This window comes from Hevea brasiliensis, chromosome 15 (assembly GCF_030052815.1).
Source record: "Hevea brasiliensis isolate MT/VB/25A 57/8 chromosome 15, ASM3005281v1, whole genome shotgun sequence".
In the NCBI taxonomy this organism is placed as follows: domain Eukaryota; kingdom Viridiplantae; phylum Streptophyta; class Magnoliopsida; order Malpighiales; family Euphorbiaceae; genus Hevea; species Hevea brasiliensis.
This window is the reverse complement of record NC_079507.1, coordinates 69,868,446-69,895,240: the sequence shown is the minus strand read 5'-3', so window position 1 is coordinate 69,895,240 and position 26,795 is coordinate 69,868,446. Positions and strand designations below refer to the sequence as shown.

At 31.3% G+C, this 26,795-nt stretch overlaps 2 protein-coding genes across 3 annotated transcripts; both read left to right on the top strand.

Annotated features, from left to right (window-relative positions):
- The first annotated feature begins 8,257 nt into the window (after nucleotides 1-8,257).
- Nucleotides 8,258-16,453, top strand: LOC110636203 (transcriptional corepressor LEUNIG_HOMOLOG). 2 transcript variants are annotated; one of them, XM_021785786.2, is made up of 19 exons: nucleotides 8,258-8,416; nucleotides 8,518-8,609; nucleotides 8,768-8,839; nucleotides 8,957-9,054; nucleotides 9,327-9,436; nucleotides 9,534-9,823; nucleotides 9,902-9,956; nucleotides 10,077-10,188; nucleotides 10,794-10,843; nucleotides 10,928-11,197; nucleotides 11,307-11,375; nucleotides 11,578-11,808; nucleotides 12,323-12,464; nucleotides 12,542-12,651; nucleotides 13,175-13,324; nucleotides 13,773-13,928; nucleotides 14,033-14,149; nucleotides 15,786-15,983; nucleotides 16,152-16,453. In XM_021785786.2, exons 3-19 carry the CDS (start codon nucleotides 8,808-8,810, stop codon nucleotides 16,293-16,295), a joined length of 2,334 nt encoding a protein of 777 aa, XP_021641478.2. In that variant the 5' UTR covers nucleotides 8,258-8,416; nucleotides 8,518-8,609; nucleotides 8,768-8,807; the 3' UTR covers nucleotides 16,296-16,453. The 2 variants fall into 2 exon arrangements, with proteins under 2 accessions (XP_021641478.2, XP_021641476.2); XM_021785784.2 differs by having other exon boundaries at nucleotides 9,902-9,977.
- Nucleotides 16,454-22,285: 5,832 nt separating this feature from the next.
- On the top strand, nucleotides 22,286-26,226 carry LOC110636218 (cyclin-dependent kinase inhibitor 4). Its single transcript, XM_021785828.2, has 3 exons — nucleotides 22,286-22,947; nucleotides 25,269-25,472; nucleotides 25,617-26,226. The coding sequence occupies exons 1-3, from the start codon at nucleotides 22,433-22,435 to the stop codon at nucleotides 25,693-25,695; spliced, it is 798 nt and encodes a 265-aa protein (XP_021641520.1). The 5' UTR covers nucleotides 22,286-22,432; the 3' UTR covers nucleotides 25,696-26,226.
- Nucleotides 26,227-26,795: the final 569 nt, after the last annotated feature.

Below are 26,795 nucleotides of genomic sequence, written 5' to 3'. Positions count from 1 at the left end.
GTCATCTTTGGAATGATTTCTATGGTATCTCCATTCTTGTGGAATATCTTGATGTTGAGGTTCCTCAATTTGTAGTTCTTCCACATTTGGTTGAGAGTCATCTTGAATTTCAATATTTGTGGAGCAAGGGAGTTCTTCTTCTTTATCATTTTGATCATCCTCCACTTGTTCTTTTGATTCAAGCTCATCATTATTCGAATTCTTTGAATTTAGAATCTGCTCAATTTCATCATCACAAGAATCTTTCCTTTGCAAGGAAGTGTTAGCATCATCAAAAAGTATATGCATTGATTCTTCCATGGTCAATGTTTTTCTATTGAAAATCCTATATGCTTTGCTATTTGTTGAGTAGCCTAGAAATATTCCTTCACAGGATTTAGCATCAAATTTCTTGAGATTGCTGTCTTTGTTATTCAATATGTAACATTTGCAACCAAAGACATGAAAATATGCAATATTGGGTTTACTTCCTTTCCAAAGTTCATAAGGAGTTTTCTTTAAAATAGCTCTAATGGAAACTCTGTTCAAAATGTAGCATGCTGTATTTACAGCTTCTGCCCAAAAATATTTTGGTAAACTGTTTTCATTCAGCATTGTTCTTGCCATTTCTTGCAAAGATCTATTTTTCCTTTCAACAACTCCATTTTGTTGTGGAGTTCTAGGAGCTGAAAATGTATGATAAATACCATTTTGAGAGCAGAAATTTTCAAACAAATTATTCTCAAATTCTTTTCCATGATCACTCCTCAAAGATGTAATGCAATACCCTTTTTCATTTTGAGTTCTTTTGCAGAAAGCTTCAAATATATCAAAGGTTTCATCTTTATGAGCAAGAAAGAAAGTCCATGTGAATCTTGAAAAATCATCAACAATTACAAATGCATATGCCTTGCCTCCTAGACTTCTAGGTGTGATTGGACCGAAAAGATTAAGATGTAATAATTCCAATGGTCTAGACGTAGTTACAACATTTTTTGATTTAAAAGATGATTTTGTATGCTTACCAAGTGCACAAGCTTTGCATTGAAATTCTTTTTCAAATCTTAGCTTTGGAAGTCCTCTAACAAGGTTCTTTCTAGAAAGTTTAGCAAGTGTACTCATGCTAGCATGTCCTAATTTTCTATGCCATAACCATGCATTATCATCTGAAGTCATAAAGCATGTTTCACAATTTTCTTCAAGACTTGTTAAATCAAGTAAGTAAATATTATCTATTCTAGCACCAGCAAACATAACATTATTTCCATGAATCTCACAATGTGAAAAAGTAAAAATGACTTTAAAACCATTGTCACACAATTGACTAACACTTAGAAGATTATACTTTAATCCTTGAACTAATGCAACATTTTCAATGCAAGGATTTTTACCGATAGTTCCACATCCAACAATTTTAGCTTTACTTTTATTACCAAATTTCACATAACCTTCTTCTTTCAAGGTAAGAGAGGAAAACTTGCCTTTATTTCCTGTCATGTGCCTAGAGCAGCCACTATCAATGTACCAATGTTCTATTTCCAAAGATACTCCTTAGGCAGACCTGAAATCAGTTAACTGTTCTTAGGTACCCAAGCAACTTTGGGTCCTTGGATGTTAGTAACATTAGGTAGGGTTCCTTTGGGCACCCATACTTTCTTTGCCTTAAAGGTTCCTTTCCTAATAGGACAAGCATTAATCATATGACCATTGTGATTGCAATAAAAGCATGTAATACTAGGTTGAGAAAAGGATGTAGCTTTAACAAAAAATTGTTTGTATTTTCCATACTTCATAAATCCATCATATCCAATTCCAGATTTTTCATTTGTAAATCTTTGATTCCCAAGAAGTATATCAAGTGTTTCTTTTCCTTTTGTAAATTTAGATAAATCTCTTGTCAAAGATTCAACTTTTCTTCAAGAATTGCTTTTTCTCAAGAAGTTGTTCACACACTTCTTTTGATTTTTGAAGCTCATCATTAACTTCCTTAAATAATTTCATTTGAGATTTATAAAATTCATTTTCCTTTGAAACCATACTCAATGAAATATTTTCTGATCTTAAAGCACAATTTTCATGAACTAAAATTTTACATTTCTTTTTAAAAGTTCTATACTTATCATATGTCTTCACAAATGCAAGTTCTAATTCATTAACATTAGAAAGTTCAAGATTTACCTCATTTTCACTATCTTCGATGTGTGAGCTTTCACCTTTTTCTTCAATTGCCATCATACAAGTGTTTGCAGCCTCTTTGTCACTTGTTTCATCATTTGATGAAGAGTCACTATCACTCCATGTTGCCGCCATTGCCTTCTTGCTTTTGTCCTTTCTAAACTTATTTTTCTTCTTCAAAGTAGGACATTTTGGCTTAATGTGGCCTGGTTTATTACACTCATAACAAACTATTTCACTTGAATGATTTGGAGTCTTTGGAGCATATTTCTTTGTGAACTTCTTGTATTTGCTTCCACCTTTTCTAAATGCTCTTTTGAATCTTTTGACTATCATAGCCATATCTTCATCATCATCACTTGAAGCACTTGAATCATCACTTGAATTAGCTTTAAGAGCAACATTTTTCTTTTTCTCATCTACTTTTTCGGATATGAAAGCTATCCCTTTCTTTTTCTTTTGATCACCTTCATTCTCATCTTTCTTATAAATCATCTCATGTGCAATGAGAGAACCAATCAGCTCATCATAGGTGTATTTTCTGAAATCCTTGGTGTCTTGAATAACAGTAGTCTTTGCTTCCCATGTCTTTGGAAGAGACCTCGTAATTTTCTTTACAAGTTCTTGTTCTTCAAATCTCTTTCCAAGAGCTTTAAGTAGATTTACAAGGTCTGTAGAACTGGTACTCATCTCAAAGAATGGTTTCACCAGGTTTCATCTCAAATAATTCATAATCACGGATGAGGAGGTTTGCCTTTGACTCTTTTACCACATCAGTTCCTTCATATGTGACTTCTAGTTTGTCCCATATCTCTTTTGCAGTTTGACATCCTGAAACACGATTATACTCATTAATATCAAGAGCACAATGAAGAATGTTAATAGCCTTGGCATTTGTAGAAATTTTCTTCCAATCATTATCATCAAATTCAACTTCGCTTTAGGAATTTGTATGCTTCCTTCATCGGTTTTATAAGGAATATAAGGACCATCTTTAACTATTCTCCAAGCATCAATGTCAACAGATTGTATAAAGTTTCTCATTCTAGTTTTCCAAAAGGAGTAATTTGTGCCATTAAAAAGTGGTGGTCTAGTGATGGAATAACCTTCACTAAGGTGGAATATACAGTAATTTCTAGATGAACTAGCTATGTGTGTGGATCACTCTAAGTGGTTTAATCCTCAAGCAAGAGAGACAAGCTCTGATACCAAATTGGTGTCCCAAATTATGTCCAAGAGGGGGGTGAATTGGACTTTAAAAACAATTTTCGGTTCTTGCTCAAAACCTTTGAAAATTGCAGCGAGGTTCAACTAAATTAACTAATGTGAGAAATGAACAATATAGCTCTATTGACAAGTTGACTCAAGATTAAGCTATATGCAATCGATAATCGATATAACAGACTATATAAGCATTCAAGAAATATATCAATGTCTGAATACGCTTTTAATACAAAGAACGAGCAAAGATACCAAATATTCCAACCGACAAAGAAATCAAACAACATGCGATTAAATCGATATCGCAGCTTTTAGCAAGAAATTAATTTTCTCGATCAAGAAGAAGATCAACAAAGATATGATATAAATTTTAATATCATAAAAAGTATATCAATCATAAAGCTAAATTGCAAAAATGTAAAGAGCAAGGGTTGTGAAAATGAACACTGAAATTTTTATAGTGGTTCGGCTTTAACTAGCCTACATCCACTCTCTCAAAGATCTCACTTTGAGTCTTCACTCCACTATTCTTCTCTTTTCAAGGCAAGAGACAAAGCCCTTTACAAATCTTCTCAACAAAGCTTTTATAAGTAGCTTCACACTTCTACCAAGTGTTATCCCAAACACTTATCACAACCAAGCTTCAATAGGTGCTTGAATGACCTCTCACAAATGATAATAATGTGTTTAAAAACTCACTCTCACTCAATTACAACAGAAACTATAAAGAAGAGTTGAGTAAATAAGCCAATGATGAGCAATAAATCACTTTGAGCACTTTGAATGAAAGCTTTAAAGATTTTGAACAGTAGAGGGACTTTCATTAAGTGCAAAATGGCCAAAGGAAGGTGTATTTATACCTTTGGAACGTTTTTACTGCAGTAACTCATTTGAACGTTACAAATACGAATTTCAAGAAAATAGCCGTTATTTTGTCGTTTTCTGCGATGTTGTGCAGAGTTGAAACAGTTAGCGTACTTGAGAAAATAGCAAACCAGTTAGCATACTAAAATAAGTAGCAAACCAGTTAGCATACCAGGAAAACTTTTTCTGCATAACTTTCAAAACTATAAAACTTTACACCAAATCATAGTTAAACATTTTTTTTAGGCCAATAATAATGATGTTTCAAAGAAAAAATCATTTGAGGGATTGAAAATAAGGATCATTGACTTTTACTCCTCAATTCTTTTCACAAGTAATCCTAAGAAATAAAACTAACTCTAATACTATATGTACCTTCAATTCTGATTTTCAATGCAGCCTTGGAAGGTAACATTTTCTTCTTTTATCTCTTTTGCTTCGTCTTGTGTTATCCTTAGAATGTCATCCTTTCTTCATAAGCACGAATCCATCATGAAATCCTTTTGTCCTTTTTTTTTTAGATACACAACACTTAAAACAATGTTAGTTTGATTCTAATTGAATTTTGGTATCATCAAAATCTATGCTCCTTTGAGCTTGTGGGGTCAACAATGGACAGGGAAATGACACAACAAGAGAGCAAGCACAACACAATTGGCAATGGCACCCATTACTGCTATCTTAAACAAAAGAAACCAGAAAGAAAATAAAGCAGCTAGCTACAAATGCTCGCCGTGAGTAGTGGTGAAATGGAAGTGGGAAATTAATATTTATACCCTGACCTCAGAGAATAGAATGGTTATGGAATGAGTAAATAAGGCTCATCTGTCACGGGACAAAAAATTTATTGTTCCTCCCCAGCAGAGCTCATGTACAGGTTCATGCAATGAAGGCTCTGCCGCACATTACTCCGAGGCCGATGCTATGCTTGTATCAGATTAGGTTTTTTACTTTAAGGGCTTCTTTAATATTTTTAAAATCCAAAAGATGTAATCAACTTGCATTCAAGTTGAGTTGGCCAGTTTTGCGGGTAATCAGATTGAAAGCTCAAAAGAGATTCACCTTTAGGGTGATTACCATAAATTAATGGGAATACTATGCCGTTACATGACCGACCAATTAATTATAGCTTTTCGTTGGTTTTATCTGGGCATGCATGGGTACACACACACACACACACACACACACACACACACACATATATATATATATATATATATATATATATATATATATATATATATATAATTTCATGATTAATTATCAATTTTATAATTATAAAATCTATTTACATTTTCTAAAAAAAATAATATTAAAAAGAAAAAACAAATCTATTTAATATAAATTCCTATTTATTACAACAGTACATTTATTTCAAAACCGTTTCTGATTCAAAATTAAAATTAAATCAATTTAATCTATAATCAAAATTAAACTAATTAAAATTAATCTAAAATCAAATCGAAATCAATCAAATTAATCCAATTCAAAATAAAATTAAATTTAACAATAAAATAGCCACTAAGTTTAATTAAAATAAAATCAAACTAAATCTTTTTTTTTCTTGAAAACTAAGATATGCATTATGTTAAATGAAATTTAATCAAACTAAAATTAGAATAATCTTAAATTAAAAGGTTGTTTAATTTGATTTATAAGTCAATTAAATATATTTATAAATAAAAAATTATAAGTAAATTACTGTTTCATTTAGCTTATAAGTTAAAATAAACTATTTAAAATAAGTTATAAGTCATGAATACCCTTACTTATGACTTATCTATTTATTTTAAAACTATTATTTGATAAAGTAAAATATTATATTATTCTAATGACTTTTAAAAATATAAATATTATACTCATTTTAACAACTACAATACTCAGTACATTTCCTTTATGGTTATTTTGACAAATTAAATTACTTTTAAGTACATTTTAACTAACACACATTTAGGTTACATTTGGTACAATGTAATGTAATACAATGTAATCAATTATACACTACAAAAATACTGTAATATAATATAATATAATTTAATTATTATATTCATCTGTTTTGTTATAAAATAAAAATATAAGCAATGAAATGTAATGATAATTTTTATTTTAATATTTAATTTATTTATAATATTAATAATAAGTATAGTGGCTAAATGATAATGGTAGTGGTGACAGCGATAGTTATATAGTAGTGGTGACAAGATAAGGTAGCAGTAATGGTAGTGGCCAAGTATGGTAGAGTTGACAATAATTAAGTGGTGATAACAGTTTTCAAGTGATGGTAATAGTGATTATGGTAATAGAATGATGATGGTGATAGTGATGATGGCAGTGGTGGTGATTGTGGTGATGGTGACAAAATAGAAGTAATAGTGGTAGTAATAAGCATTAGTTGAGTAGTGATGATTGTGCTAGTATTAATAATAAATAAAAAAAATCAAAATACGTAATTATGATTACATAAATTTTTATATGATAATAATCATTATATTACTTCAAATAATCAAACCATACCCTTTAAATTGATGAAATTAAAAGATTTAACTAAAATAGAAAAAACTTATGATGGTTTTGAATTTTGTAATCACTAGGGAATTAGCCGTATCAATGCATGTGACTATCAATAATTTTAATTTATAAAAATAATGTAATATTTTAAATTTTTTGTTAATTATTTTAAATTTTACTTTTATTATTTTTATCTTTCAAACTTTTTAATAAATATTACATAATAGAAATAATTACAATATATATATATATATATATATATATATATATATATATATATATATATTTGTACAAGTTAACTTATAATAATGCTACTCATTATAGTATTAATAAGGTAATTATTAAATAATTTATAACTTACATATAATAGAGAATGCCACGTAACAATACTATAAAAGATAATACCATGTATCAAACTCTTTTATTAATTATTTCAAATTTTATTTTTGTTATTTTTATATTTAAAGGTTTTTAATAAAATTTCATAATATAAATAATTAAAAAATATATATATATATAATTAATATATATTAATATGTTGCAAGTTACCTTATAATAATATTTTTTTTATTATAGTATTAATAAGATAACCATTAAATAATTTATAACTTACATATAATAAAAGAATGTTATGTGTCATGCTCTGTCATGTGATAATACTATAAAATGGAATATCATGTGTTAAACTTTACTATATATTAGCCACATGGTAATGCTATGTAAGAAAATATTAAGTGAAAGAGTTATATATACACACACACTAAGAAATTACCCATGCTAATACACACATAGTTATTAATAATTTTAATATATAAATAATCTTAATTTACATTTTTTTTAATTTTAACATATATAAATTAAATAATATCTTAATTTTTATTAATTATTTCATATTTTATTTTTTATATATTTATTTTTTATTAATTAAATATTATTTCATATTTTTATTAATTTATTTATCTATAAAATTTTTAATGAAAATTTCATAATAAAATATAGTAATATAATAGAAATATTGTTTAAATATATAGTTATTTTTATATATTTTATTTTTTATTAATTAAATATTATTTTATATTTTTTATTTTTCAAAATTTTTAATAAAAATTTTATTATAAAAATAATAAAAATATAATAATATAATAAAAACATTACTTCAAGATATAAAATTATTTGAAATTGATTAAATTATATGATTATTTTTATAATTTTAAATATTAAAATTTTATTATATAATTAAAAAAAAGAAAAAATTAAATGAAAAAAATGTCATATAACAATATGTAAAAGAGAATGCTACGTGATTACCTTCTTTGTATATATAGAAAGATATAGATTTAGCCTAAAATTTCTTTCCATATATTTATTTTATAAATTTTTTACGGAAGGCTCAGCCACGATTCCGAAGCCAAGTCACACAGTTAGGCCCTCTTACTTGCAGACCTTTGTGAGGAGAATTTACGGTCATTTATTCACTTTCGTCCACGTCACCAACTCATAATCCGTCGGCTATTACGAAGCCCACCCTTACTTCAGCTCTGGTTTTCAAACCTCAGCTTCGGATCCAGCTCTAACTCTTCTACCCCCTAGCTCCTGTGTTAATATACTTCCTTCTAGCCCAATAATCGCGAAGCCCCAATTTTACTCGTTGCAAATCGCCAAAGCATGGGTAACTAAATCTAATTGTTTATGGTTCTTAATCAAAGATTATTGTGTTAATTTTCGGATTAGTATTTTGAAATATTATTATTTTTTTGCTGGTAAATGCAGAGACAACGCTTTGATCAATGGAGATCGCTGTTGCAGGAGTCCAAGATTGGTAATGCAGGCTTTTTGATCCATCTAAATTATCAAGGTTAAAGGTTTGTTATCTTTTAATTTTCAATTTCATTTCCTAATCAATGTTGCTCCCGCAACAGCATAATTGAATTGAGCTAGTAGATTTTGAATTTGAATTGGAGTTTGACCGGATAAAATTTTTATTACTGACATTGATTGAGAACTTTTCTTTGTTGGTTAGGTTTTTAAGCAGCTTTGATTCGCGTTTTTGAGCTGAAAACATGGCGCAGAGCAACTGGGAAGCAGATAAAATGTCTGTACTTGTGCTTTTTTTTTTTTTCGAAATTTCAATTTGTTTTGCAGTTGTTCTAATTTATTTATTTGTAATGAGATAAGGTTGAAATTTGGTGTGCTTTTCATATATGGTTAGGCTTGATGTGTACATATACGATTATTTGGTGAAGAAGAAACTGCATGCCACTGCAAAGTCCTTTATGAATGAAGGGAAAGTAGCCCCAGATCCAGTAGGTAAATTATGCACTTGGAAATTATGAGTTTTACTCCACATTTGGAGCGACATTATTTACAGATAAATATTTTATGTTATGGATGTGGATATTTTTGAAATTAATGAGTGACAAATTGACAACAATTACTTTGCTTTTGAAACAAACGAGAAAAATATTTCTTTTTTGGCATGCCTTTATGGTTACTTAAAGATAGTGAATAAAGGAATTGGAAAATACTGTGGGAGAGCCTGTAAATGAGGAATTGACGTAATTACTAGCTCGAATTTGCAGCAATTGATGCTCCTGGAGGGTTTCTTTTTGAATGGTGGTCTGTCTTCTGGGACATTTTTATTGCAAGGACAAATGAGAAACATTCAGAGGCTGCTGCAGCATATATAGAGGTGGCTTTTGAGATTTCAATGTGTAATTTAAACTTGCTGATCATGTATTTTATGTTTTTTTTTTCTTTTTTTTTGAAATTCTGATTTTATTGCATAGGCACAACAAGTTAAAGCAAAGGAGCAGCAACAACAACAGTTGCAAATGCAGCAGTTGCAACTGATGCGTCAAGCTCAATTCCAACGGGGAGGTCCTAATAATCCATCTCTTGGCGGTCCAGTAAATGCTATTGGTTCTGAAGGAATGCTTGGTCAATCCACTGCTAGTGCAATGGCGGCAAAAATTTATGAGGAACGTATGAAACACTCTAATCCAATGGATTCAGAAACATCCCAGCCACTCCTTGATGCTAGGATGCCTCTACTAAAACAAGCAACAAATCATCCTGGGTAAATTTGGTTATATGATTTTATAAGACCATTGTGTCCCCTACTTCAATGCATGTTGACTTTTTCGTGCTGACACAGCCAGTTGGTCCAAGGGAATTCTGGGAGCATTACAGCAGCATTGCAGCAAATCCAGGCACGAACTCAACAGACTACTGTAACTACTTGGACAATATATTCATACATTTGCTTCCAATTTTTACTTCCTCTTTATTTTTTTTCCTCTATCTGTTTGGTGATTGGTTTGAATTTGTAGGACATCAAAAGTGAAGTGAACTTGGGTACTGCTCAAAGATCTTTGCCTATGGATCCTTCTTCAATTTATGGGCCGGGAATCATGCAGTCAAAACCTGGAATGGTAAATACAGGTAAAATACATGGTCCTCAGTTGGATAATAGGATTTTAGGACAAGGATATGTAAACATGTTTTTTTTAAAAAGAAACTCTTTAGTGAAATGATTTCCATTTATATTCCTATTTTCGATTGCTAAAGTTTTAAGACACTTGATTTTTTGTTTAGGTCAGAATTTTTACATGCAATCATGGGCCTTTAAGACACTGTTAAAGAGACATATAACATGTTGCTATGTTTTATGTGACTTGTGTGACTAAAAGAAGGGACACTATCTAGAATGATGTGAGAAAAGAAATAGATATGAACAATATTGTTTCATTAGAACAGAGGCTAGATGAGTTACAGGCAAAAAATATTTCAGTGTTCCTTTAATATGTATGGATAAACAGATTAGAAACAACTTGTCTGGTTTGAATTGCTCCAGCTCATGTGTTTGTGTTCAAATATCTACTCTAGGTGTAGAAACTAGTAGCTAATCTTGTTCTCTATTTAGTTACTCTGTATGTTTGCTTCCAAAACATTAGACACATTTGATCAGTTATGTTTTCTTTACTTGTAATGTGTGGTGTTTTTCCATTGAATAATTTTCTAATTTACTTTAATTCCTTAAATTTCAGCTTTGAACCCTGGTGTTGGCAGTCTTCCATTAAAGGGGTGGCCCCTAACAGTAAGTTTTAATGTTTTACGATGAAGCTCACTTCTCAGTGGTGATTCATTTTGTTCCCATTAAGGGTGTTATCATATCATGCAGGGGATTGACCAAATTAGACCAAGTTTGGGTGCACAAGTTCAAAGGCCTCTTTTGCACGGTGCAAGTCAGTTTCAGCTTTTGCCACAACAACAGCAACAACTCTTGGCACAGGTTCAAGCACAAGGCAATCTTGCTAATTCACCAATATATGGAGATATGGATCCAAGAAAGTTTAGGGGATTTCCTAGAGGCAATTTGCAAGCCAAAGATGGCCAACCAAATGCAAATGATGGATCTATTGGTTCTCCAATGCAATCAACTTCATCTAAGGTAAGATTTTCTTCTTGTTGCCATTGAGAAAATATCAAAACTTTCATGACAATTGTTTTGGCAGGGTTAAGATTTGACAATGCTCATTGTGCTAATTTTTCTTAAGCAGATGAACATGCCACCGATGCAACAGTCGTCCTCTCAACAGCAAGATCCTCTACAATCGCAGCAAGTACAGGTTGTATCCTAAACTGACATAATGACATTAAACATTTTTTTTTGGAGAAATTTCAAGTTACCTTAAGTTCACTTGCTTATGCCTTATTGTTTCACATATCTATGAAATTCTACATTAAATACTAGTTCAATGAATTCTCCTTTCAGTTCTTTAATAAATTGGAAAATTAATAACTACTGCATGTCTGTTTATGGTGTAACAGAATAATCGAAAAAGGAAAGGTCCTTCATCTTCTGGACCTGCTAATAGTGCTGGCACAGGAAACACTGTAGGCCCTTCTCCTAATTCTCAACCATCAACACCATCAACTCATACTCCTGGTGATGGAATTTCCTCAGCAGGCAACTTGCAGCATGTCAGTAGCATGTCGAAAGGCATGATCATGTATGGTGCTGATGGAACAGGAGCTCTTGCATCATCAACAAACCAACTGGTATGTACTGATAACAAATTTATTAGCTGAATAACCTAGAGATTTGAAGTGGACATTTACAATCTGAACTGCTAGAACCGCCATAACAACTCCATATCTGCTATGCTCCTTATATTTAAAGCTATAGGACTCGCAAAACAGTGTTCTGCTTCAGATACCTACTTTCTGAAGAGGAGGTAGTTAATAAATGTAGAATTGTGTCAGCTACTGTAGCTACAAAATTTTTATAAAATTCTTTAAATTTTCTCTTGCAAAGCTATTATGACAATGTTCTTTGGACTATTTATCTGGATGTCCATATTATGGTTGGCCCCTCTAGTGAAAAATGAATTGCATTATTGATAATCTTAGTCCTTATCTGACTTCAGTCCAGAATGGTGTATTAACGCATCTCTTCTCAATGTGTATACACACCAGTGTACCTGCATTGAAACATTCCCTTGAAATTACCACCCAAAAGTGCCCCTTCATAAGTCACTTTACATGTCAGATTCTTATTTTTATCTCATTGCAGGAAGACATTGAACATTTTGGAGATGTTGGGTCCTTAGATGATAACGTTGAATCTTTTCTCTCACATGATGATGGAGATGGAAGGGATTTGTTTAGCACATTGAAAAAGAATCCTTCTGAACATGCAACAGAGGCTTCCAAGGGTAAGCAGCATTTCTATCTTCTTGCAATAATACCCGTTCAAATTGACCATAACATTGTCCATTTCTCTTCACCTTAGGTTTCTCATTCAGCGAAGTTGGTTCCATTCGTAAAAGCAATGGCAAAGTTGTTTGCTGTCATTTCTCCACAGATGGGAAGTCATTGGCCAGTGCTGGGCATGACAAGAAGGTACAATGCAGTAACAAAGAATTGATTTAATGTAGAACAATATGATTTATCACTGGAAATTTGCTGGTGAAGTTGCTTGCATACATTTGAAAACTAAGATGCAGAAGGCATGTATACTTTGTGGAGAGGTGTAAATATCTTTTAACGCCCTCCCAGTAGTGAACTTAAACATTGTCTTTATGATGCTATCATAGGTCTCCTTTTATTTTGATTGTTTTGTTATTGCTTCACTCAATTAGCTGTCTTAAAAGATGATTCAGGTTGCTTATGAGGCCAGTGCTTTTATAGTACAATGAAATTAAGTATGAAATATATGTGATATGGTTCGTGTCATAGTTATCATTTTTTTTTTATCAACTTAATTGTTATTAGGTACTTAAACTGCTCCTTTAACTTGTGACCTTTTCAATACACAGACATAGTACTTTGGAAGTTGATTGAAATCAATACTTGACTTGTAAAACTAAAAATCATAACATGTAGTTGGATAAGTGACAATGTGAATATGTTTTCATGTCAGTAGGTTGTTCTTTGGAACATGGAAACTCTGCAGACGGAATGCACTCCTGAAGAACACAATCACATAATTACTGATGTTCGTTTCAGACCAAATACAACTCAGCTGGCAACATCTTCATTTGATACAAGTGTTCGACTCTGGGATGCTGTAGATGTAAAATTTCTACCTCCACTGCTTTCATAAGGAAAACGTTCATTCTTCTGTCCATATAAGCTGCAATTGCAGGAATTAATATATTGAAGCATTTGATTATTTTTTCTTGCTTAAATCTGTTGTATGTATTTTAGAGTGCACAATGCATTCCCTTTTCCTTCTCTTTTCTTGGTAAAATAGTATAATGATTTTTTTTCCTAAACATGTAATCATTTATTCAGTTGTGTCACATATACTTCTTTTGACATCATTTTTAATTTCAAGTTTAAAGCCTCCTCGTGTCACATATATTTTAATATGTGAACTTATGGAAGTAACATCAGATGCTCTTTGTTGTATTTGAATGATCTGAAAGCAGTTGGCATCAATTATTTTGTGTTGCTAACTCCATATCAGTTACCATTTTGGTCTACATGTCATTGGCACTAAATGCAGCTTTTTCTTGCAGCCAAGGTATTCCTTGCAGACATATACTGGGCATACCTCACATGTGATGTCTCTTGATTTCCACCCTAAGAAAAATGACCTTTTCTGCTCTTGTGATGGTAACAATGAGATACGCCTCTGGAACGTCAATCAGTATTCTAGCACCCGCATATCTAAGGCTAGCCTTCGGCTTCTTTTTTACCTTAGTTGTTTTACATTATTGAATTTCTAATGGATTTGAATCCTTTTAATATTCTAAAACCCAATCATTTGGTGGAGCAGGGAGGTACTGCACAAGTTAGATTTCAGCCAAGAATTGGGCAGCTGCTGGCTGCAGCTGCGGAGAATGTTGTGTCCATATTTGATGTTGAAACTGACAGACAGACGCACTCATTACTGGTATCAGTCTTAAATTCAGAACTCAACAGAAAGAAAAACATTGAAGTGACATTTTGTTCTTTAGTGCATTAACTAGTAGGGCTAAGCTGTGTACTGTTATAACAAAAAAACTGAACCAAACCGTTTTAATCAGTTTTTTTGGTTTGGTTATTTGGATTAAATGGTAGAGTTATGTTCAGTTAATATTTTTGGGAAATTCGGTTCAGTTATTTTTTGAAAAACACACACATAATAACCAAATCGACCAAAGTTTTAAATGGCAAGTCAAATGCTGTTTATTGCTTTACCGTATCCTCTTTCTGTCTTTCTTTCACAATCACGGCCTACCTCTTGCTCCTCTTCTTTCTCTCTTCTCACCCAGTCCTCTCGTCCTCACTCAATCCATCTCATTCCTCAGTCCTCTCTGCCAATTTCACTCACTCTCACATTGCACCTCCTTTGCTTCTCACTTCACTGTCAATTGTTTCAATTTCAAGCTTCTATCCCCAAAATCTCTAAAATCCCTAATTTCAAGTCCCAAAGATTCCAAAGTCAAGAAAGAGGATTTCTTTCCGGGGGGAAAAAAAAAAAAAAAGATTTCTAGTTGATGATGATAATTCCACACCCTCCCCTTGTTTTTTCCCATAAGTTTCCCTAAAACAGAATTTCATTTTCTCTCTCAGTCGTTGAAATTGAACTAAAACACCAGATTAATGGCTGCTTCTTCCTCCCCCTTGCTTCTAGCAAACCCAGATTCTGATTTCATGTTCCTTATGTGCAAACTCAAGATACATTATAAAAATAACAGCTACTACAGCTCTTCCCATTAGTGCTGCTGCTGCTTCTTCTTCAAGTAATAGTCAAACTCTTCCTCAAAATCGTAATTTGATCACTTGGCAAAGGTGGCTCCAGAATGACCACCTCCTTGATTTTCATTGCTTAGGTGCTTCTTTCTTTCATAACTCTGCATTCTTTTACTCCGATGCTAATGTGCATGATTCTTGAGTTGCTAATCCTTTATTACTCTGTTAATGTTTTGGGCTGTTTCTTGTCAAGAAATGCTCAATTGTCCATCCTTCTTGATTTTGAATTGTATGGTGACATTGCGGAATACTGCGATTTGAAGGAATTTTATTCCTTTTAAGGTAAATATAAAGCTTGTTGCTATTGGTGCTACTATAGGTCTAGCATAACTGATTAGAAATCATTGTCATATACTTGCCTTAATTCTGCTAAAAATTGTAAAAATTTGTTCTCATTTTCAGGAACAAACATATGGTTACTTCAAATTATTGGGATTAATTCTCTCCCACATTTTAGTTTTAGTGAGCTACTAGAATTTCCCTTTTCCATTCATGGCTGTGGTTTTATTTTGTTTTATGGATTAATTTGAACTGAGGTAGTATTTGTTGCTTGATTTATCTTACCATTTGTTCCTTCATCTGATCTTTTTTACTGAGGATTTGGTGCAATTATGTGATTCCACAGAGATACACTTAGTGCAGTCCCAAATAGGCTTAAAACAAAAAAGCCAAACCAAACCAAATTAGTTGGTTCATTTTGGTTTCTATATTTTAGTATTTCTGTTATTTAGTTGCTGAACACCATTAGCACACCCATATTAACCAGTATACTGTATGACCTCTTTCGTTATTAGGGTCACTCCACTGAGGTACACTCCATTTGTTGGGATGTAAATGGAGACTTCTTGGCCTCTGTCAGTCAAGAATCTGTCCGAGTGTGGTCATTGGCGTCAGGAGAGTGTATTCACGAACTTATTTCCAGTGGGAACAAGTTTCATTCTTGTGTTTTCCATCCAAGCTACTCCACTCTCTTGGTCATTGGAGGCTATCAGGTGATTTTTCCCCCTTATGTTGATATATATAGTGGTAGTAGTATTTGTAAGTTCCAAATGTTTTTGAATATCCCATGGAAAGTGAGAGCATTACTTTGTGTTTGATGTTACTAATGTTTGTTTTATGTCTCTTCTTTTTCCCCTTGACAAACCGTCATTATTGTCAAGTCACTGGAACTCTGGAACACGGGTGAGAACAAGTGTATGACGATTCCTGCTCATGAGTGTGTGATATCAGCTTTGGCACAATCGCCGCTTACAGGGATGGTTGCGTCTGCGAGTCATGATAAATATGTGAAGATATGGAAATAAGTGCTGCCATTTGCTTTAAGTGCTTCATATCAACAATATCAAGTATTTGATGCAAGTTTGAAGAAATTTTCAAGTATTTAAAATATTAACATTCTGATTTATAACCAGTGATGTCCTGAACCTGTATCATATCTGATCAATTTTCCCGATTCTGCCTATGATTTCGATATTGTGTGGTACTGGAGGCCGGCTTGCTTCCCGTCTTAAATCCCTAAAACCTGCTTTAATAATAATATATTATTTTTTTATTAAAAAATTGATTTATTTTTATATATTTAAGTATTTAAATATTATAATTTTAATAAATATATATTATATTTAAAACTTGATTTTTAACTATAATTTTTTTAATAAATAAATTTATATTTTGTAATGATGTATTAAAATAAAAATTAAAAATGCCCATTAAAAAATCCACTTCGATCCGATCTTCTATAAAGCAGAGACGGGCGAGATATTCTCGCCCCAGACTCTACCCGTCACCATTCTTTATGTTTAGGAGAGGGCAGAAAATGGAGGGTAGATTTTGGGAGAGAAATGGCCTGTGGAATAAATAATTTTATTTTATTTTTTAACATGCTCACTTTCTCCCCCAAAATATCTCTCCATTTTCAATCCTTTCCTAAACATAATACGTAATAAATAAATAAATAATTTTTTCATTTAAAATATTTTGAATTTTATTTATATTTTAATAAAATATAATATGAAAAAAAATACTATAATATCATGTTCTTTTTCTTTATGTACAGTATAATCTCTCCTAATTCTGGACGTGGGAATGAAAATGTAGAAGCGCGTCCCATATTTTGTTTAATTTACACAGTTGTGGGGGAAAGAATAGCGTCTATTATAACATGAAAATGAGTATTAAATTAATGGGAGTTTGCAAGCTTATATTCAATGGAGATTGAGAAGAAGACTATTGAATCATATTTTCATATGAGGATGGAATTGATTACAAATTTTGTGCATTCCAAATAGAAATCGGGATCAGTGAAAGACAAAAGAATCACGTGCAGAACCTCACGTGTGGATGCACCATAACTATTTTCAATTTTCAGTTAACATTAACGGCATGTTGTTTCATATGCACCCGTCTCTTCCTCTATTATCACGGCATTAATGTAAGTAAGCTAATTAGTGGTCTCCACGCACCTAAAGAGCGGGTAGAGCAAAGGGCAATGAGCGGCTTTTAAGAGAGGAGGAAAGCTCATGAGAATAGGAATCCGTGAAAATGGAGGGAACGCCCATCATTGGCTTATTCGCATTCACCCGTTACCTTTCTTTTTCCTTTTATGCCCCGTCTCGTACGGCGGCCTTAGGCTTATAGCCATAGCTCTCGTTGAATTCGAGGATTATTATTGTTTTACACAGGGATGTGATGTCTGACACCATTTTTTACTCTCTAGGTAAAAAAATCATGCAGTAATTTTCATCTTACGTTTTTTTTTTGTTTTACCGTGTTGTTTAATTTTCTTTTTTAATATAATTTTAATTAATAAATAATGATCTTTTATTTTTATTAATTAAATTAATTTTATTAAGAGATTACAAAATTTACTCTTTTACCTTAGCTACAGCATGATAAGGCTGGCGTGTTGTATAGTCGTTAGTCTTGTTTATGGGGTTTGGTTGTCCTTTTTTATTTCCAAAAAAATTACTATAATATATTTAAAAGAATTAATCATATTAATTAAATAATTTATTTAATTTAACTATTTAATATAGCTAATAATAATTAATAGCTAATAATTTTAATGATAGTTAATTACAGTTAATATATCTTAATCGTATCAAATTATATATTTATATATAAAATAATTAATTACAGTATATATTATATTATTTATCTATTATTAAAATAAATGTATAATTATTAATTTATTATATAATATATTAAAATTATAATTATTTTTAAGTATATATAATAATGAAAATTATAGTTATCATATCTATAATATTTTTATGTTTATTTATTATTTATTATAATTTTTAATAATTTATCGATATAAAATAATATTTTGAAGACATAATAATTTTGTACTTAATAAATTTTAGAACAATTGTTAACTATCTATTTAAAAAATTTAATAAATAACTTTATTTATCTATAGCTACATCCGAATATTTTATATATATTTATATATATATATGGCTTAATAAGGGATGGGATGGCGCGTGTGAATGTGATTAAAGTTTTAAGCCGTAGGCTAGAGAGCCTTCAATAAGATTCTCTATGTCGAGAATGATATGATTAAAGGATTTAACATTTTTCTAATTTCTAAATCAGTGGGGTGTGGACCCTACTTTCTTCTAATGCAGGCGTGATGACGTGGCTTGCACGGTAGGCCTTTCTTTGGTCCCAGCGTATGCCTTTCGTCATGGGCATATTCCCTCACTTTTCATATTTTCTTCTTAAAATTTCAAATTTTGACTATCTTTATCATTTTAGCTCCACATTTTTTTACTTTATAATTTAAATAAAATCAATTATATATTTTATTTTGTGTCCGTTAGTATTGAAATTTATGAGTTAAAACTATTTTTCAAAAAAATATATTTTACATATTATCAAAAAAATTTTAAAAAATATTTTATTTTTTAAATATTTTTATTATTAAAATTTATTAAATTTAATTTTAAATTATTTTTTAATACTTTTCATTATATACAAACGCTCTATATGTATAAAGATATTCAATAAAAATAAAAATAAAAATCCAAAGAAAAAAGGAAAATTAAAAAGAGAAGTTTACCGTCAACAGAAAGTAAAACAACTTTAATCAAACCCTCTGGTCCATTGAAAACCAGAGAAGTTATATATATATATATATATATATATATATATATATATGTGGGCGTTGCGCAGTGCATTGCAGGAAGAATTAATAATGTTAATTTGTCCAGTTTTGATGAATACAAGAAACAAAAACGAACAGGATGACAGCAACGATACACGTCAACCTCATCTGCAATTAATCAACTACATTAACATTGAAAATTCTTTAAAAGAAAATTGAATTAATTATTTTTGTTATGAATTAGATATTTAATTATTATATTTTAAAATTGAGTAATTTAATAGCAGTAGACCAACTTCATGCACCTTTAATGTTAATTAATTTGTATGATTCTAATTTTACTTCATACAAAAAGATAAAAGGAATCTTCAACTCTATCAACTCAAAGCGTTAGTGCAAATCATTGTACCTCTACAAAAGCAAGTTACACTAGGCAACATTAACAAGTGCATTAAAAACAAAACTCTTGTTTTGGGAGAAAATAAATTAAACATAATTTTATTTAAAATAAATTAGGTAAACTCTATTTAAAAAATTAATTAAATAAAATAAATTTATTTAAATATGAAGTATAATGTAAAATTTTTATTTCAAATTAATGGGAAACAATATACTTTTTTAATATTTGACATCATATATAAATTTAATTTGTGATCTTTATAAGATTTGTTTACGTAAATGGTTGAAATCATAATAAATGATCACATCTTAATAGTCGATGGTTAATAATTAAAGAATGAAAATATATTTTTTTAATTTTTTATTATTAACTTTAAGATATCGTTTCAAATGGACTAATATATATTTGTCAAACATCTCAAGTAAGCAATTAGAATATAAACGTAAAAAATTTTCTCTCAATTGCTTAATAAATGGTATTTAATTATTTTATTAAGTAAATAATAAAATATAATAATTTAAACTAATAATGACAGGGAATTTTTAATTCTAAAACCTCAAATAAAAAATAATTTAATTCTCATATTTACTAATTTAAATTAAATATATTTAAATATTAAATCTTGTAAACGTGATGAAATATTTATTTGACAACAGAAAAGGTTAAATAAGGACCCAATTATGAGATCACTGACTGAACCTCAAGGAGCACAGATGGCGACGTATGTGTTAGGGCACACAACAAAAAAAGTGCCACCGCTGGAACTTACACACTCACTCGCACTTATAAGATTTTCTAAAGATAGGGCGGCCAGATTTTGATTTAAATTAAAAAATTAAATTAATTTAATTAATTTAATTTTAAAATTTAATTAATTTAATTAAATTTTATATTATAAAAATTTTAATTACTTCAATTCAAGTTAAATTTAAAAAGAAAAAATTAATTAAATTAAACTGAATCTAATAATAATTTTATATATTTAAATCGAATCAAATAGAATCGAATCAATTTTTGAATTGATTTATTTTTATAAGAAATTTATGAATTATATTTAATTATACATATATAAATTATTTAATTTTATTAATTAATAATTATTAAATTTAAATCAAAGTTAAAATTAAATTAAATGACTTGAAATCAAGTATGAATTAAAAAATCAATTAAAAATCAAAATCAATTAATTTGAATCGAACTAAAATAGATTGGTTCAATTCGATTTGGTTTTTTATTTATTTAGATTTAATTCAATTTCTAAAATATACAATTCAATTTTCATAATTTAATTTGATTTGGTTCAATTTGATTCAGTTCAAACTGAATACTCATCCAGAGACAAAGGCTATTCTAACACTGGAGTGTCTCGTGTGGCCTGAGTTGGGCGTATTTAAGAATTAATCTTTTCAAATTTTATATTAAATATAAAATATATAAGTTACATAAAAATAAAGATTTTATTTAAAATTATTTAAATTTAAATAATAATTTATTTTTATCATTAACTCTTATATACTCGTGTTTTATTTATTAATGAGTGAATTTGCCAATCAACTAAAAAGTATATTTAAATGATCATTTTTTCTTGGAGATAAATAAATTAGAATAGTGTAGGCTCCAAAATTAAATTCAAATGTCTATGTGGCATTCAGCATCGCTCACTTTCTATTCTTGCCGTATTTTACGAGGAATCATACAGTATGTGTCAGGTACTATATAATTAATTGTGCACTGTATAATCTTATTCCATAATTATATAAAATTTATTTTTTTAAAATTTAAATTTATGTACTCAGTAAATATAATAAAATTTTTATAATTTTATCTTGCATGACTATTTCAATCGAATAATAGTTAATGAATTAGATAATAAAAGATAATTATTTTTTAATTTTAATGGGTTAAAAAAAAAATCCTAGTGTAATATTAATGACAATTTTTGTAAGCATGGCGGTCAACATAGAACCAGTGAAAGGGAGCGTGCGGAAACAAGCCCAGGAGAGGGTGGGGCGTGAGCGTGGCCAATTAAACGAAGAAAAATAAGAAAAGGGAAACAAAAGATAAAATAAAATAATCAAAATGCACTTTCCACCTGGCCACTTGCTAAGGGTATCCAATGACTTGGCCGTCCTTTTGAGCTTTTTATATCATATCGCGATATAATAAAAAACACAATTTCTGAGTTCGTACTCTTCAAAAAATAAATGCTCAAATTTATATGCCCAAACTGCTCCTAAACTTGGAATACTCGCTTAATTTTTGTACAATACTTGGGCTTAGTTTTGGCGAAGCTTTGATTTTGATCTAAGGGGCAAAATTTTTAATAAAGTAATTAATTAATATTCAAATTTTTTTTTTCTTACATTAATAAAAATTAAAACAATAATTTTTTATTGCAATAGAATTATAAAAAATTAAAGTCCAATTCACATATTTTTTTCACTAAGTTAATTTAATATTACATTAAAAAATTAAAATTTTGTATAATAAAAAAAAATAAATAAAATCGACTAGGCTTGCCCGAGATTTTTTTTTCGCATGTATATAAAATTTAGAATTGCAAATTGCCTAAAATATTTTTTATTTTTTTTTACATTAAGAAAATAAATATATTTTTTAAAGTTTACCTTTAAAATGTCACGAGAAATTAAAACGTATTGAACGAAACACATGAGAGTGGCCGCTGAAGGCCCACATGACACGCCCTAACCTGCCCTTTCTCCTCTTTGCTCACAACTCCTCCACAAGTACAAATACAAATCCACCGTTCGATTTCCTTCTTTCTTCTTTCAATTCCTCTCTCTCTCTCTCTCTCTCTCTCTCAAGTCTTAACCAACAACCGCAAAAACCACCTCCAAGCACTCTCTTCTCTCTCTACTACCTTCTCTAGTGCTCGCGCTTTCGTTCTGGCTCTCTTCCTCCATGAAATATAAATGGGAAAGTATATGAGGAAGGTTAAAACGACAGGCGAGGTTGCCGTTATGGACCTCTCCCTTGGTGTCCGTACCCGCGCCAAAACCCTAGCCCTTCAACGCCAAGCCAGAGTGCCTGCGTCTCCGCCTCAACCACCTCCTGTTCCCTCCCAGTCTCCTCTGCCGGTTTCCTCCTCTGGGTATCTCCAGCTCCGTAGCCGCCGCCTCGTCAAGCTACCGATTATTGTACATGATTCCAAGCGGCAAAAACATGGCCACAATATAGAGGCGCAAAACCCTAACAACTCCAATTCAATGGCGGGTTCGAGGGTGCAGGTGGGCTCAACGGATTCCGGAGCTAATGGGTCGGGTCAAAAGAGAGAAGTGAATAGAGAAAATAAAGAAGAGGAGATTCAAGAGGAGCCCAGCGAAGACGATCATAACAACAACAACGATAACGATATTAATGAGAGCAAGGATTTGGGTATTGAGGCTTCGTTTGGGGAGAACGTTCTGGACATTGAAGGTAGAGAGAGGTGGGTGTTCTGGTAATATATATTTTTTTAATTTTTTTAGTTAAGGGTATCTATTATAGAGCTTCGTGTTGTTTTCTCTATGTGTTTGGCTGGTGGGAAATGGAGAGAAAGGGAAGGGTTGGCGTTTTCTTTAGTCTCCATTTTGGGGTTTTAGATGATTCTGTCTCTTGTTTTGCTTTTGAGTGCCGACAATTTTGAGGGTGTGATTTTAGTTTCTAGTCATTTGGGAGTTCAGATATGTTTTAGGTTTTGGTTTGAATTAATTTATTGAGTTTTTTCAAAGGGATTTTTTTTATCGTTTTGATTGGTTAATAAAACTGAAGTGAACGAGCGATTTAGCTACAATTTCACTCTATCAACGTTTTAATTTTTGCTTTTTTCTTTGTTTTTGAAGAAAAGGGGGAGAGGGGGGGGATGTTCTTGGTTCTTACACTTTTTCAGTGTTGCGTCTGTTTGGTTTCTGAGAAAACGGGGCATTTTTTTTTTTATATTTTTGGGGCCCGAAACTAGAACGCGGATTTAAACAGTGCCCGTGGCAGCTTTTTCTTAGCTTGTTTAGGATAGACTTTATTTATTTTTTTATTATTGTTATTATTTATTATTACTTCATTTATGTTCCTAAAATTTCCAGATTGTTCAAAAGTTTCTGCTCTACTAAAACATAAATTTCACACAGCCTTTTGTCCTTCTATGTGATTTTCTCTGTGTTAAATATTTTTTCATGCTATGTTTTGTTGCTGGAAAAATGTGGATTTGAGACTCTACAGATGCCTTTAGTTGAAATTTTCCCACTGAGATCAAACGAAACCATTCATGTTGGTTGATTCCATTTCGTTTTCACCCAAACTTTACCCTCTTACAGGAATTTATTTTATACCTGCTCCAATAAAAATTGCTTGTTTTCCATGTTTGCATGATTGTTTATTTTAGTTTTTTTAGACCTTAATTCAACTTCTTCCTTTATTATTTGATTTTTAAATACTTGAAACATTTTTTTGTGTTATAGTCTTGTGGCTGTGTGATATATGTTGAGGGAATTTAAGGCTTTATCTGATTGATATTTTGGGTTTTTATGCTTTTGGTTCAAAACTAGTTTCTTTTATCAATTTTTTTGGTTTTGAAATTCCTGTTTTCTCTCTGTTTGCCTCCAACACCCCTCCCCCTCCCCCTCCCCCAGTCTTTTACTTGAGCTGTTGTTTGTTTCGAAGTTTTAATGTATTAAATTTTTATTGCAGGCTAAGTGAATTGTAGTCTTGTTTGCTTCTGCAGCGGGCCTGTGTTTGAAAATGACTTAAATCTTCTAATTTGCTTTGCTTTTGGAACTTTTATCTGCAGAGCAAAAAAATTATTGTGACATCATTGCTGCTGGTTTTTTTTATCTGTAAAGTTTTTAAATCTCATTATACTCTGTTCCTTGAAATATGGCAGCTTGCCTTGTGATTAATTTTGCTCATTCCTTCAATTTGGTTGACATTTCTAGAATATTGGCGAATGTGTGCGTGTGTGCGTGTGTGCGTGTGTGCGTGTGTGTGTGTGTGTGTGTGTGTGTGTGTGTGTGTGACATTAGGTGCTTAGTTAGGGATCCCATTGCATTATTTAATTACAAGATATGAAGGTTTTCTGTTGGTTTCTTTGTCAGTGGATGCCTTTGCAATTTTTTAACATTATTAGTTTGCATTAGGTTATAGTTGAATATAAATATGCTTAAAGTGTGGTTATCTTGTTTTGATGCTTAACTTTAATATCTATTTTTTCTGTAATATATGCTTGGAATGGGATACTTTGATGGAATTTCTTTATTTTCTTTATTTAGCTGTAACATTTTACCTGCTGCTTTTTTTTTTCTCGTTATTCTTTTAGTAGAGGAAATCTTTTGTTTGACTGAATAATGAAGGCTTTTTCCCCCACTCATGTTATTGTGGCTGAACTGAAAAAAAAGGTCTCGCTGATATTTCTGTAGAATGATAATGTCCTTTGCCTTAAGCTTTTTCAAGTGTCTTTTGTGTTTGTAATAGTTTCTTGTTACCTTGCAGGGATTACGAGAAATACTTGTAGATGTTCTTTAATGGGCTTGTAAAATTTGAGTTGTTAACTTTTAGATGCTTTTCAATGGTATGATCATTTTCATGTTTTTGTAATCTATGATCTTTTTTATGTTTTTGTTCTCGTATGATCTCTTTCATGTTTTTGTTATTTGTTATACTTGCTACAAAATACAGTTTTGTGCTATGAGTTTGTATCGTTGATGTTATTTGTCCTTCTAGTTTTACGCGGTTTAACTTGTCTATAGTTCTGTATCATGTTTGTCTTCTTGGTGGCAGGAGCACTAGGGAATCCACTCCATGCAGTTTGATAAGGGACCCAGAAACCATAATAACCCCTGGTTCGACTACTAGACCTGCCAGCTCAACTGAAACTAGCAGGAGAATACAGAACTCCGTGCATAGACACATCCCAACTGCACATGAAATGGATGAGTTCTTTGCTGGAGCTGAAGAAGAGCAGCAGAGACAATTTATTGAGAAGTACATGCGCTACCTTTGTTTATTTATTTATTTACTTTTAACATCTCTCTTGATTGCTTTTTAGTTATTGAGTTATCTTGCTTAAGATGCTTCAAGTGCAAACTTGCTTTTCATTAGCTAATAGCAACATGGGTTTTTGGGCAGGTATAACTTTGACCCTGTTAAGGACAAGCCACTCCCTGGACGTTATGAATGGGAGAAACTGGATCCTAGAAGACATTAGTGTTCCATCACAAGTACTTTTCCTGCCAATTCTCAGTTGATCTTGAGCTTAGGAATTTTTTTGAAGTAGCAGGAATTAGTCCTAGAAGACGTTAGTGTTCCATCAGAAGTACTTTTCCTGTCGATTCTCTGTTGATCTTGAGCTTAGGATTTTTTTGAAGTAGCTGGAATTAGTTTAAGTTCTAATTGTGATGGTGTTATTTCCATTTTCCATCACCCTTCTTTTACTTGTAAAGAAAGAAGTAGGATAAGGATTATCAAAAATGTGTAGACTAATGGTCTGTAACATAACAGGGGTTAGACTTACATAACAAATAGAAATCAAAGTCCTTTGTCTAACAGATCATCTGAGAGGGGGAGGGAAGGAGGGTCTAGGGTTAGGCTTCAGTCAATTAGGTCAATATCTGGTACAGAAATTTTCTAGATTTCCTTTTTTGTACTGTATTTTCCTCCCCTTCTTTGTCTATACTTGTACTGATGGAACTCTTAAACGACTTTCTTGGAATAAAAGATGGCCCATTTCCCCTCTTCATCTTTTTGTCTTTGCCTCTATCTTTATCATCTACTGTTGTATGCACTGTTAAATTTTGGTCTTTCCTTTATTCAACCATGTGGGACAGAAATGACAATGCATCTTTTATTAACTTTAATAAATGACGCAGACTATCACTGGAATGAGCTAAACATTGGCCATAACCGACTACCTATTTTAACCATACACGTGAGAATGGTTGCTGGTAGTTGTGGTAGCTGGTAGGGTTGCTCTTTCTGCGTTTAATTATATTTGGAAGAATCTTATCTCTAGTGCCACACCCAGCGTTAACTTTCTTGTCTTGCTTTCATACTCGACAATTAAAAAATTTAGCAGCTTCAAGATCCTGGAAGGGCAGAAGGCTGGAAAGCTCTTGTGTGGAGCTTTTAACGAACTGAAATTTCAGAATTTTGCTGTTCATACAAGGGACAGGAAAGCAGAGGAAATCGGTTCCCTTCCCTGTAAGAATTTCTGTTTTAGCCTTGGCTGATGAAATTACTATCTGCCATAAGTGGGAAATTTAGATAATCTCGTTACTATTTGCTGTTCATACAAGGGACAGAAAAAAT